Below are 10,334 nucleotides of genomic sequence, written 5' to 3' on the forward strand. Positions count from 1 at the left end.
CTTATTCATCAGTGATGTGTTTGTCAATTGTACATTTTCTTAAAAGTAATTTCGGAATGAATCATTGTAGATCTCTTGTGTTGGGGGTTTTGGTTCAAACTCGTATATGTATAAGATCAACGGGACTGCAGACATCAACGCTATTAGAGCTGCCTCTGAGAAAGGTGTCAAAAGATTTGTCTATATATCCGCTGCTGATTTCGGACTAGCTAAGTACTTGTTGAGCGGTTACTATGAAGGAAAGGTATCATCAAACAGCTTTTGCATAGTCCTTTTTTGGTCAAGTGTACATTATATAATATCACTATGTGTCCTGATAGATTATTCACGTGTCTTTCTCATAAATTATCTTAATATGAGTGATGCTGTGATGTGTTCAGCCATTGCTGTGTCAAGGGACCACAAACCTGACCAAAGTGATGAGCGTGAAAGGATTGAGAATGCCGGTGGATTTGTCATGTGGGCAGGCAAGAAACTATAGGATTATAATATTCTGCTTCTCATGCTTTTCTAAGCACACAGTACTAATTGATGTCTCTGTCTGTGTGTATTGCATTCATTAAATGAATAGGAACTTGGATAGTTGGAGGAGTTCTTGCAGTTTCTCGTGCATTTGATGATCATCTTCTGAAGCAATATGTTGTTGCTGATCCAGAGATCCGGGTATTAACATCACTTAAATAAGACCATGATTAATCCGGGCTCTTAGACCACGATTAACGTTGGAACCGGAAATGGGTTTTTAATTTTTTTTTTTTTGTCTGAATAAAAAAATAAAAAAAAAAAAAAAATCAACTAATCGCGGGCCGCCACGTGTTAGTGGGGCCTGCGAACAGTTGAAAAACCCAGCTAACAGGGATCCTTATTCTGGACTTTCTGACACCGGTTTTTCCCTCCCTGTGGGCCCCTCCCCCCCTTAAAAACCCACTAAAACCCCACTAAAGCCCCCATATAATAATGCCCTTAGGCTGAGGTTCTTAGCTTCGGCTAAGAACCGTTTCTTAGAGCACCTCCATCAGTAGATCTTAGAGGAGGTACTAAAGTAATTAAAGCCAAAAATTAAAACAAAAATAGTTTTATTAGGCAGGAGCGCTCCTTGAATTGGTGATTTAAGGAGTGATAAAGGACCCTGACGTGGCAGCAGTGGATTGGATGGCTCCTTTGAGACGAAAGGTCTCGTGGCCGGTTGGTTTCATTTTTTTTTCTTCTTCGATGTCATCGACGACATATCTTCCTCCTCTCTCTGTCGAACTCTCCTTGATGATGTTCAACCCGTTTGTTTGTCGTCTCCGACGGATATCATGGAGATCTTTGGGCGATTGTGGAAGGGAAGGATTGGGCGAGCTTTACCCACTCGAACGCATGCGAACGATCTGAAGCCAGCATCGGAACCAGTCGACTGGGAACAGAGAGGAACAGAGATACCGTCGTGGAGGCGAAGGCGTCAATCATCTCCGGATTCGGAACGAGAAGCCTCACCGCCTCGATCTCCATAGAAACGATCGATCTTTGCTACGATTCTTTGTGGAGAAAATTCGACGGATCCAGAGCTGAAGTCGGGAGTGGAGTAGGTTACTCCGACCTTCACGGCGGAGATCGTCGGCGGCGCCATCAGTACCACCACCGTTACAGCGATGACAATGTGTAAGAGATCGCTTTTTTTTACTTTGTTTTATTTGATGATTCAAAGTTTTCCTTCTTTGTCTTGAGTTAGAAGTTTGAGTAGACTTTGGTTTTGATTCAAAACAGTTGATTGATTAAATCTTCATTGTCTTAATCTGTTCTAAGTTTCTTGTGTGTTTGATTAAATCTTCATTGTCTTAAAAACTTTCCAAGTTGATTGATTAAATCGGTTCATTGTCTTTATTTGTTAATTGTCTCTCGTTTCCCTTTTCTTAGGTTGAAGTTTCTTGTATTAATCTTGATTTGAAACAGTTGGAGCAGCGTGGGAGACAGCAAATGAGAAACACATAAAGAAGACAAAGGTCTTACATGGAGCAGCAAGATACAGAGGGCACACATAGGTATGTAGAGACAATCCTTTAATGAGTGTTAGACATTGTTTAGGTTGGAATTAAATGGTCTTTAGGAATAGATACATTGATGGGCATTGTGAACGTTAGAATTAAAGATATTTTTGAGGTGTTTTGGTTGATTTATAACTAGGTAGATACATTGATTCATAATTGTTTACGTTAGAATTAAATGTATTTTTGAGGTGTTCTGGTTGATTTATAACTAGGTGGATACATTGATGGCATTGTTTACGTTAGAATTGAATTGACTTATGAGGTGTTTTGGTTGTTTTATAATTAGGTAGATACATTGATGGGCATTTACACATAACAAATCCCATACTCTCTTTAAGTTTGCTTTAAAAACCGACCAACTATCCCTTTCTCAATTCACATTTCTTTCATCTCCTTGGAATTCATATCTCTTCTCTCATCAGAAGAAGCTCTCTTTCTCCTTTTTTAATTTCTTCTCTTTCGGTATGGATCCATTTAGTGAACCTTATGGCTTTCAAAATCTCCTAAACAGTCAACAACCAAATCCCTCCTTCTCCTATGTTAGTCGTGAACCAAGTATTCAAGTCCCTGCCTCGGATGCGCGTGCATTTGGTACTGGATGCCCTGAAGATGCAAATGAAGATGAAGTCATCTCGTCTGACCGTAAAGAAAGGAAGAAATGGTCACCAACTGAAGACAAGGTGCTCATTTCTGCTTGGTTAAACACATCTAAAGATCCTGTCGTGGGAAATGAGCAGAAAGCAATGGCGTTTTGGAAACGCATTGCTGCTTATTTTGGTTCAAGTCCACAGCTTGGCGGTTACGAAAAGAGAGACACAACTTCCTGTAAATCGAGGTGGGGGAAGATTAATGAGGGCGTGTGCAAGTTTGTGGGTTGCTATGAGGCTGCAACCAAACAAAAATCAAGTGGCCAGAGTGAGGATGATGTTTTAACGATGGCTCATGACATTTTCTTCAATGATCATAAGAGCAAATTCACACTTGAGCATGCTTGGTTGGAGTTAAGGCATGATCAAAAATGGTGTGGAGGTCTGACAAGTAATGTGAACTCTAAGAGAAGAAAGCTTGGTGATCAAGCACCACATTCATCAACGTCAGTGCCATTGAGCGTTGGAGGAGATGAAGGCATGGCACGGCCGGCTGGTGTCAAAGCTGCAAAGGGCAAAACTAAACCGGCTGTGAGCAAGGGTAAGACTTCTGAAGCAGAAGGGAAGCTGTGTGTTGACTTTCAGAACATGTGGGAGATCAAGCAAAAGGATTTTGAATTGAAAGATAAGCTTAACAAGCAGAAACTGCTTGACTCCCTAATTACCAAGACAGAGCCATTAACTGAACCAGAGATTGCTTTGAAAAATAAGCTCATTAAGGATATGTTGGTTGCTTAGTTTGAATTTATGGATCTTTACCTTCTCTTATTTTATGTATGAGTTTTAGTTAATGTTGTATTTGTTTCTCTGCTTGTCTGTATTATGTATAATATTAGCTATTGTAATTTATAAAAATATGTTGTTTTTCTTATCCTAGATAAAATTTTCACTAACTGGCACCTTGGTAAGATAGTAACTAAACGTTTTGAGAATTGTTTACGTGTGTGACATATGACAGAAACAAACAACAAAAGAAAAATAAGAAGACAGTGGCATGTGACAGAAGAAACAGGAAAAGAAAAAGAAAGCTTGTAGTGCCATGTGACAGAAACAAAAACCAAAATAAAAAAGAAAGCTTGCAGTGGCATGTGACACAAAAAGAAAAATAAGGAGGCAGAGCATGTGACGCCCAAGTGCCATACGTCATTTCTTCTTCTTTATAAACCGTAGATTCATGTTTTGTAAATCATATTGTCCTACTTTGTTTCTCTTTACAAAGAGTAGATTCATGCTTTCTCTCGATTTTGAATTTCTCAAACGTTTGTAACTTATCAAACGTATTTCTCACGTATTCATATTCACGCTTTGTAACTTCTCAAAACCTCGTTCTCAAACAACTTCTCTCCTATCAATTTCTCTATAATCATTTCTCTCTAATCATTTCTCTCTTACCATTTATCTTTTTTAATTTCTCTTCAAAATGGCTTCTTCTTCTTCTCATGATCTTGATGACATGATGGATGAAACATTTGATCAACTTTTCGAGCAACAATTCGAAAAACTTTCCATCCACTACGAAGAACGTCAAAATGCATCAAAGCCCAAAAAAAAGAGAGCCTACATTGAAAGACAACGAGAACACGGACACATGCAGTTATGGAACGATTATTTTAGTGAAGATGCAACGTATCCTTCCCACATGTTTCGACGCCGTTTTAGAATGAACAAGCCCTTGTTCATGCGTATTGTTGATGCGTTGTCCGCTGAAATCCCATACTTTCAACAACGAAGAGATGCTACTGGAAGGTTCGGCCACTCTTCATTACAAAAGGCAACGGCAGCAATTCGTATGATGGCTTATGGTTGCACAGCTGATGCGGTCGACGAATACCTCCGACTTGGTGAGACCATGGCGCTTTTATGTTTGGAACATTTTGTTGAAGGAATCATAACTTTATTTGGAGAAGAATATCTAAGAAAACCCACGCCTGAAGATCTTCAACGACTACTCGATATTGGAGAGATACGAGGATTTCCCGGGATGATAGGAAGCATTGATTGTATGCATTGGGAGTGGAAGAATTGTCCGACCGCATGGAAAGGTCAATATACACGTGGATCAGGAAAGCCAACAATTGTTTTAGAGGCCGTAGCTTCAGCAGATCTCTGGATATGGCACGCGTTTTTCGGACCTCCAGGTACATTAAACGATATCAATGTTCTTGATCGATCACCAGTTTTTGATGATATATTACAAGGTCGGGCTCCGAAGGTTAATTACATTGTCAATGGACACGAGTACCATTTGGCTTACTATCTCACAGATGGTATTTATCCAAAATGGGCTACTTTTGTCCAATCTATTCCACTTCCGCAAGGTCAGAAAGCATCATTATTCGCTACACAACAAGAAGCTGTGCGTAAGGATGTCGAGCGTGCTTTTGGGGTCTTGCAAGCTCGATTTGCCATAGTCAAAAATCCAGCTCTTTTGTGGGATAAAATAAAAATTGGCAAGATAATGAGAGCATGTATCATTCTACATAATATGATTGTAGAAGATGAACGGGGTGGATACTCTCTGTTTGATGTATCAGTTTTCTCACAACCAGAATCAAGCCGAAGTTCACAAGTGGATATGGCGTTTTCAACAGATATGCCTTCAAATCTCGGAAATGTGATGAATATGATGAGCATTCGAAATCAAATACGTGATAACAAAATACATCAACGATTGAAAGCTGATTTGGTTGAGAATATATGGCAAAAATTTGGAACAACTCAAGATTTCAACTAATCGGCATTTTCTAGTTTATGATTTGTATTTGTATTTTTAATATGTTTTTATGTAATTTTTATTCAAATTTTTAAGTATCTTTTAATTTAAAATTATTCTACTAAAAAAATATATATATTTTAAGCACCCCATAGGAGTCCTTCCATTGGAGGAGGAAAACTATAGAGCCACTAACTAAGGTCCTAAACTTGCCAACTCACATCAAATATTCTTAATATAATCATTAGGACCTCTAATGGATTCTAATGGATGGAGATGGTCTTAGCTTTTAACTAACAAAAGCTAAGAACCGTCTCTTAAATAAGAGATATAAAAGCCGGCTCTTAGCCGAAAAGTGTAAAAAAAAAATGTCAAATCATGAGTTAGAGCATGCCCATCAAGGGTTCATACCCAAAATCCTCACGGAATCCAAAAAAAAAATTATTATGATATTTGCGGGCCCCAGTGTTTTGATTATACTGACTCTCATGAGCTCCCTGGTATGATACGGGTTCAACACTGTTCGCGGACCCCACTGACACGTGGCGGCCCGCGATTGGTTATTTTCTAAAATAAAAATAAAAATATTACGAAAAAAATAAAAATTAAAAGAAAAAGGCTAATCTAAGATTCCGTGCCCGAGTTTACTAATGGGATGCTATTAAGAACTCCAAATTAAAAATCCGGGTTAATCATGCTCTAAGAATCAAGTTGCATATAATCTTCTTGAAGTTTTTTTTTTGTTATTCAGCTTTGTTGTTGAAATATAGGAGGAAAAGATTGATGATTCTCTTGAGTTTCTGATCCTAGCACGTGATGGCCTATGAGATGTTTTCTCTAATGAGGTCTGTGAAGTTAAACTTGCTTTTTTAACGTCTTCTTAGTTGTTATAAGATTTGAAATGTTTTGTAGGAAGCAGTTGCAATGGTTAAGGAAGTTGAAGATCCAGAGGACTCCGCCAAGAAACTTGTGGCAGAAGCAATCAAGAGAGTAAGCAAAGACAACATCACATGTGTCATTGTTCGTTTCCTGGATACAGCTTCTTCAAGCCACGTCAGCTCCTCGTCATCCAATAAAATGCTGCCACTTGGAGACCTCAAGATCTCATCCAATGAAACTAAGCAAGTCCAGATCGACGCAGAGAACTAGTAGGACAGTGAATAAACCATTTAGAGTGTAGCGAACCGAAAACTAGTCCCTGCAAGCAGCTTAACCGATGAGGTGGCAGTTAATGGTTTGGGGAATAAACCAGAGAAGTCAGTGAACCGATAACCGATCCGCTCAACCATGCAGTGACCATTAAAGCCTAAAGGTTTAGTATGAAATATTTGAGTTTATGATTGTGTCAGTGTATGTGTGTGTTTATATAGATACAATATCTATACATTTGCTAAATAAAATTTAACTATTATCTTCAAAAATAAAATAAATCTAAGTTATTATTATTATGATCAAACAGAAATTCTTACACTCATATATCACATTCACACAGGTTAAACAGAAAAAAATATTTAAAAAGAAAACAATCCGCTTAATATTTTGAGTTTCTTGCCACCAAACTTCTTCTTGTGATCATCACCGTGACCTCTCTGGTGCTTCTTCCTCCTCTCCAAACTCTCAACCAAGTCTTTGAGCGATCCGTCGACGTCTACTTTATGATTCTTGGCCATCAGTTTCTCTGCGACATCAGCCGGAGCGATCTTTGTTTCCTTCAGCAAAGAGTCGATTTCACCAAACAGAAGATGAGAATCAACGTCCAAGTAGTTCTTTGCAAGAACCTTGAACGCCTCGAAGCTACAATAAGACAACTCAATATGCATATCCATCCTTCCTCTCCTGATCAAAGCCGGGTCTAGTTTCTCGATATGATTCGTCGTGAAAATAATAATCCTCTCTTGTCCACAAGCCGACCATATCCCATCTATGAAGTTCAGAAGCCCAGAGAGTGTGACTCTGCTCTGGTTTTGATCTTCTCCATCTTTCTTGACGCTCAAGTCACCATCTCTCTTCCTTCTCTTGCCCGTTAGATCAACAGAACAATCAATATCTTCTATCACAATAATCGACCTGCTCGATGTCGCGGTGAGAAGTTTCCTCAGCTCCGAGTTGTTCTGAATAGCCGTGAGTTCGAGATCATATATATTATAGTTCAAATGATTTAGTATGATCAAAAATAACTATAATATAGATACAATATCTATACATTTGCTAAATAAAATTTAACTATTATCTTCAAAAATAAAATAAATCTAAGTTATTATTATTATGATCAAACAGAAATTCTTACACTCATATATCACATTCACACAGGTTAAACAGAAAAAAATATTTAAAAAGAAAACAATCCGCTTAATATTTTGAGTTTCTTGCCACCAAACTTCTTCTTGTGATCATCACCGTGACCTCTCTGGTGCTTCTTCCTCCTCTCCAAACTCTCAACCAAGTCTTTGAGCGATCCGTCGACGTCTACTTTATGATTCTTGGCCATCAGTTTCTCTGCGACATCAGCCGGAGCGATCTTTGTTTCCTTCAGCAAAGAGTCGATTTCACCAAACAGAAGATGAGAATCAACGTCCAAGTAGTTCTTTGCAAGAACCTTGAACGCCTCGAAGCTACAATAAGACAACTCAATATGCATATCCATCCTTCCTCTCCTGATCAAAGCCGGGTCTAGTTTCTCGATATGATTCGTCGTGAAAATAATAATCCTCTCTTGTCCACAAGCCGACCATATCCCATCTATGAAGTTCAGAAGCCCAGAGAGTGTGACTCTGCTCTGGTTTTGATCTTCTCCATCTTTCTTGACGCTCAAGTCACCATCTCTCTTCCTTCTCTTGCCCGTTAGATCAACAGAACAATCAATATCTTCTATCACAATAATCGACCTGCTCGATGTCGCGGTGAGAAGTTTCCTCAGCTCCGAGTTGTTCTGAATAGCCGTGAGTTCGAGATCATATATATTATAGTTCAAATGATTCGCCATCGCCGCGATCATGGTGGACTTACCAGTCCCTGGTGGTCCGTACAATAGGTAGCCCCTCTTCCAAGCTTTCCCAATCTTCTTGTAATACTCTTTCCCATTACTAAACGCCTCAAGATCGTTTAGAATTTCTTCTTTCTTGACAGGATCCATAGCCAGTGTCTGAAAACTCGCCGGGTGCTCGAAATCAATGTGTCTCCACAAGCTCTTCTTGCTAGTATCCCAGTTGGAACTAGGGTTATTAGTGAACAGCTTCATCTTCTTGTTCTTGGCCTCGATTGATTTCCCTTCTTCCATCACATACTTAATGTAAGATCCGGTCACAATCTCCAGCCCACGTCTATGGAAAGTGAGTTTGTGTGTTCTGTCTCCATCAGTAGCGGTTACAATCTCCCACCAGACGTTAACTCCTTGGTACACGTCTCTGACTTTAGCCTCGTCACGTTTCAAAACTAGACCCTTGCTCTCTTTGACCTGACTTGCTCTAATTTTTTGGGCTTTACCGATTGCTTTAGCACCAAGGTAAGTGTCGATGGCTGCGAAAGCGTGGTTGAAACGGTACTCTTCGTACTCTGGGAAACTGATGACAACGTAAGGAGAGAAGAAGTTGATGACACGGTCGGAGAATCTTTGGACAAATGAGAGTTGTTGGATTGTAGACAAAAGGAACTCTTTGATTGCGATCTTGAGGTGTTCAGGGAATATTTGTTGAAAAGTTGCCCAGAAGAAGAACAAACTTGCCATGCTTGAACCAAATGTGCCCATCGTATCTCCCATCATCATCAACAAAGACTTGTGTTGTGTTTGGTGTGTGTTGGGTAGTTAGCGTGTAACGCTCTTATTTATAGAAATTATTCGAAAAAGCAATGCGTAGTGAGATGCATGAGTATTTAAGATATATTCATGCTTACTATAATATTGACATAAACATAATCGGATTCACCTTTAAGTACTACTCCACGCGGTAATTACTAATAATAAAATTATGATAACGTACCACAATGCGGATAGGTAGCAAATTTTTTTTTTTTTTTTTTTTTTGTAAAAGTAGGTAGCAAAAGTTATAAAGGTATATCCACTATGGAAAATTCTGAGTTTTTTCTGTTTCTTTGATAAAGGAGATCTCTATGCAACTTTTCCTCAAATTATTAATTTATACAATTACATCACATGTGAACATATAAAGTGAATTTCAGCCAAGCTTCTTTAAAGGCCTACATGCAATCATTATGAATCTTATGTGATGTTAGACCATCAGTGAACACCCATGGGTTCACAAAGCATTTTTTATTATTATTATTATTTTTATTTAATTTTTGTTTTTTAAAAAAAAAAAAAAATTATTAATAGGATCAATCGCGGGTCGTCACGTGTCGTAGAGTCCGCGCTACAGTGACTATCTTTGATTTTTATTATTTTAATTGATTTTTATTATTTTAATTTTTTTTTTTTTTGAAAATCGTGTGAACTATCTTTGAAGTTCACCAATGCTGATGGTCTTAGATGTTATGGAACGTGTGAACTTTTATGGTAAAGACGAACAAGCTGCGTATATCATGGGGCCATCTTTTGTTTCAGTTTATGAATATATTTTATATATACGCACATTGGCTGATCATCCTTTTCATAAAAGATGCATTTTTTTTGTGATAACTCTGGTATCTGGGCAGCCACATTCCCAATTATCCCCTGTAGAGGGTCCAGCGCCCCAACGGAAGGAATGTTAAATCCATTGTGACCGGGGCTCGAAGTCGTGATGGCGGACACTTCAGCCGAGGTTCCTGTACCACCAGACAACGAGACCCGGTTTAAAAGATTTAGTGCATCTTTAGTGATAAGTTTCTTCAACATGGTTTTTTATCATAATTTTATTAATATTGTAAAGCAAATTAGTTATTATCTAAATAAAGATTTAATGTTGTAGTGCTTGCTGTCTCATTTACATATATACACGTGAAGATAAT

General features: G+C 38.5%; 4 protein-coding genes across 4 annotated transcripts; 2 read left to right on the plus strand and 2 right to left on the minus strand.

Annotated features, from left to right (window-relative positions):
• The first annotated feature begins 262 nt into the window (after window positions 1–262).
• LOC125593142 (glutathione S-transferase T3-like) lies at window positions 263–5,267 on the plus strand. Its single transcript, XM_048769301.1, has one exon. It carries the CDS (start codon window positions 2,495–2,497, stop codon window positions 3,413–3,415), a length of 921 nt encoding a protein of 306 aa, XP_048625258.1. The 5' UTR covers window positions 263–2,494; the 3' UTR covers window positions 3,416–5,267.
• On the plus strand, window positions 4,266–6,539 carry LOC106413070. Its single transcript, XM_048768184.1, has 3 exons — window positions 4,266–4,518; window positions 4,876–5,063; window positions 6,303–6,539. The coding sequence occupies exons 1-3, from the start codon at window positions 4,266–4,268 to the stop codon at window positions 6,537–6,539; spliced, it is 678 nt and encodes a 225-aa protein (XP_048624141.1).
• Window positions 6,307–7,683, minus strand: LOC111209589 (AAA-ATPase At3g28600-like). Its single transcript, XM_022709580.2, has 2 exons — window positions 7,678–7,683; window positions 6,307–7,567 (listed from the first exon to the last, which is right to left on the minus strand). The coding sequence occupies exons 1-2, from the start codon at window positions 7,681–7,683 to the stop codon at window positions 6,902–6,904; spliced, it is 672 nt and encodes a 223-aa protein (XP_022565301.1). The 3' UTR covers window positions 6,307–6,901.
• On the minus strand, window positions 7,494–9,512 carry LOC111209590 (AAA-ATPase At3g28600-like). Its single transcript, XM_048769300.1, has one exon. The coding sequence runs from the start codon at window positions 9,151–9,153 to the stop codon at window positions 7,720–7,722; it is 1,434 nt and encodes a 477-aa protein (XP_048625257.1). The 5' UTR covers window positions 9,154–9,512; the 3' UTR covers window positions 7,494–7,719.
• Between the last annotated feature and the right edge of the window lie 822 nt (window positions 9,513–10,334).

The sequence above is a fragment of the Brassica napus genome, chromosome C9, assembly GCF_020379485.1.
Source record: "Brassica napus cultivar Da-Ae chromosome C9, Da-Ae, whole genome shotgun sequence".
Classification (NCBI taxonomy): Eukaryota; Viridiplantae; Streptophyta; class Magnoliopsida; order Brassicales; family Brassicaceae; genus Brassica; species Brassica napus.

Coding starts and splice junctions, on each gene's coding strand:
- LOC125593142 (XM_048769301.1), top strand. CDS start 2,495: ATGGATCCATTTAGTGAACCTTATGGCTTTCAAAATCTCCTAAACAGT.
- LOC106413070 (XM_048768184.1), top strand. CDS start 4,266: ATGCAGTTATGGAACGATTATTTTAGTGAAGATGCAACGTATCCTTCC. Junction 4,519..4,875: donor CGACGAATACCTCCGACTTG/GTGAGACCATGG, acceptor ATATATTACAAG/GTCGGGCTCCGAAGGTTAAT. Junction 5,064..6,302: donor ATGTCGAGCGTGCTTTTGGG/GTCTTGCAAGCT, acceptor AATGTTTTGTAG/GAAGCAGTTGCAATGGTTAA.
- LOC111209590 (XM_048769300.1), bottom strand. CDS start 9,153: ATGATGATGGGAGATACGATGGGCACATTTGGTTCAAGCATGGCAAGT.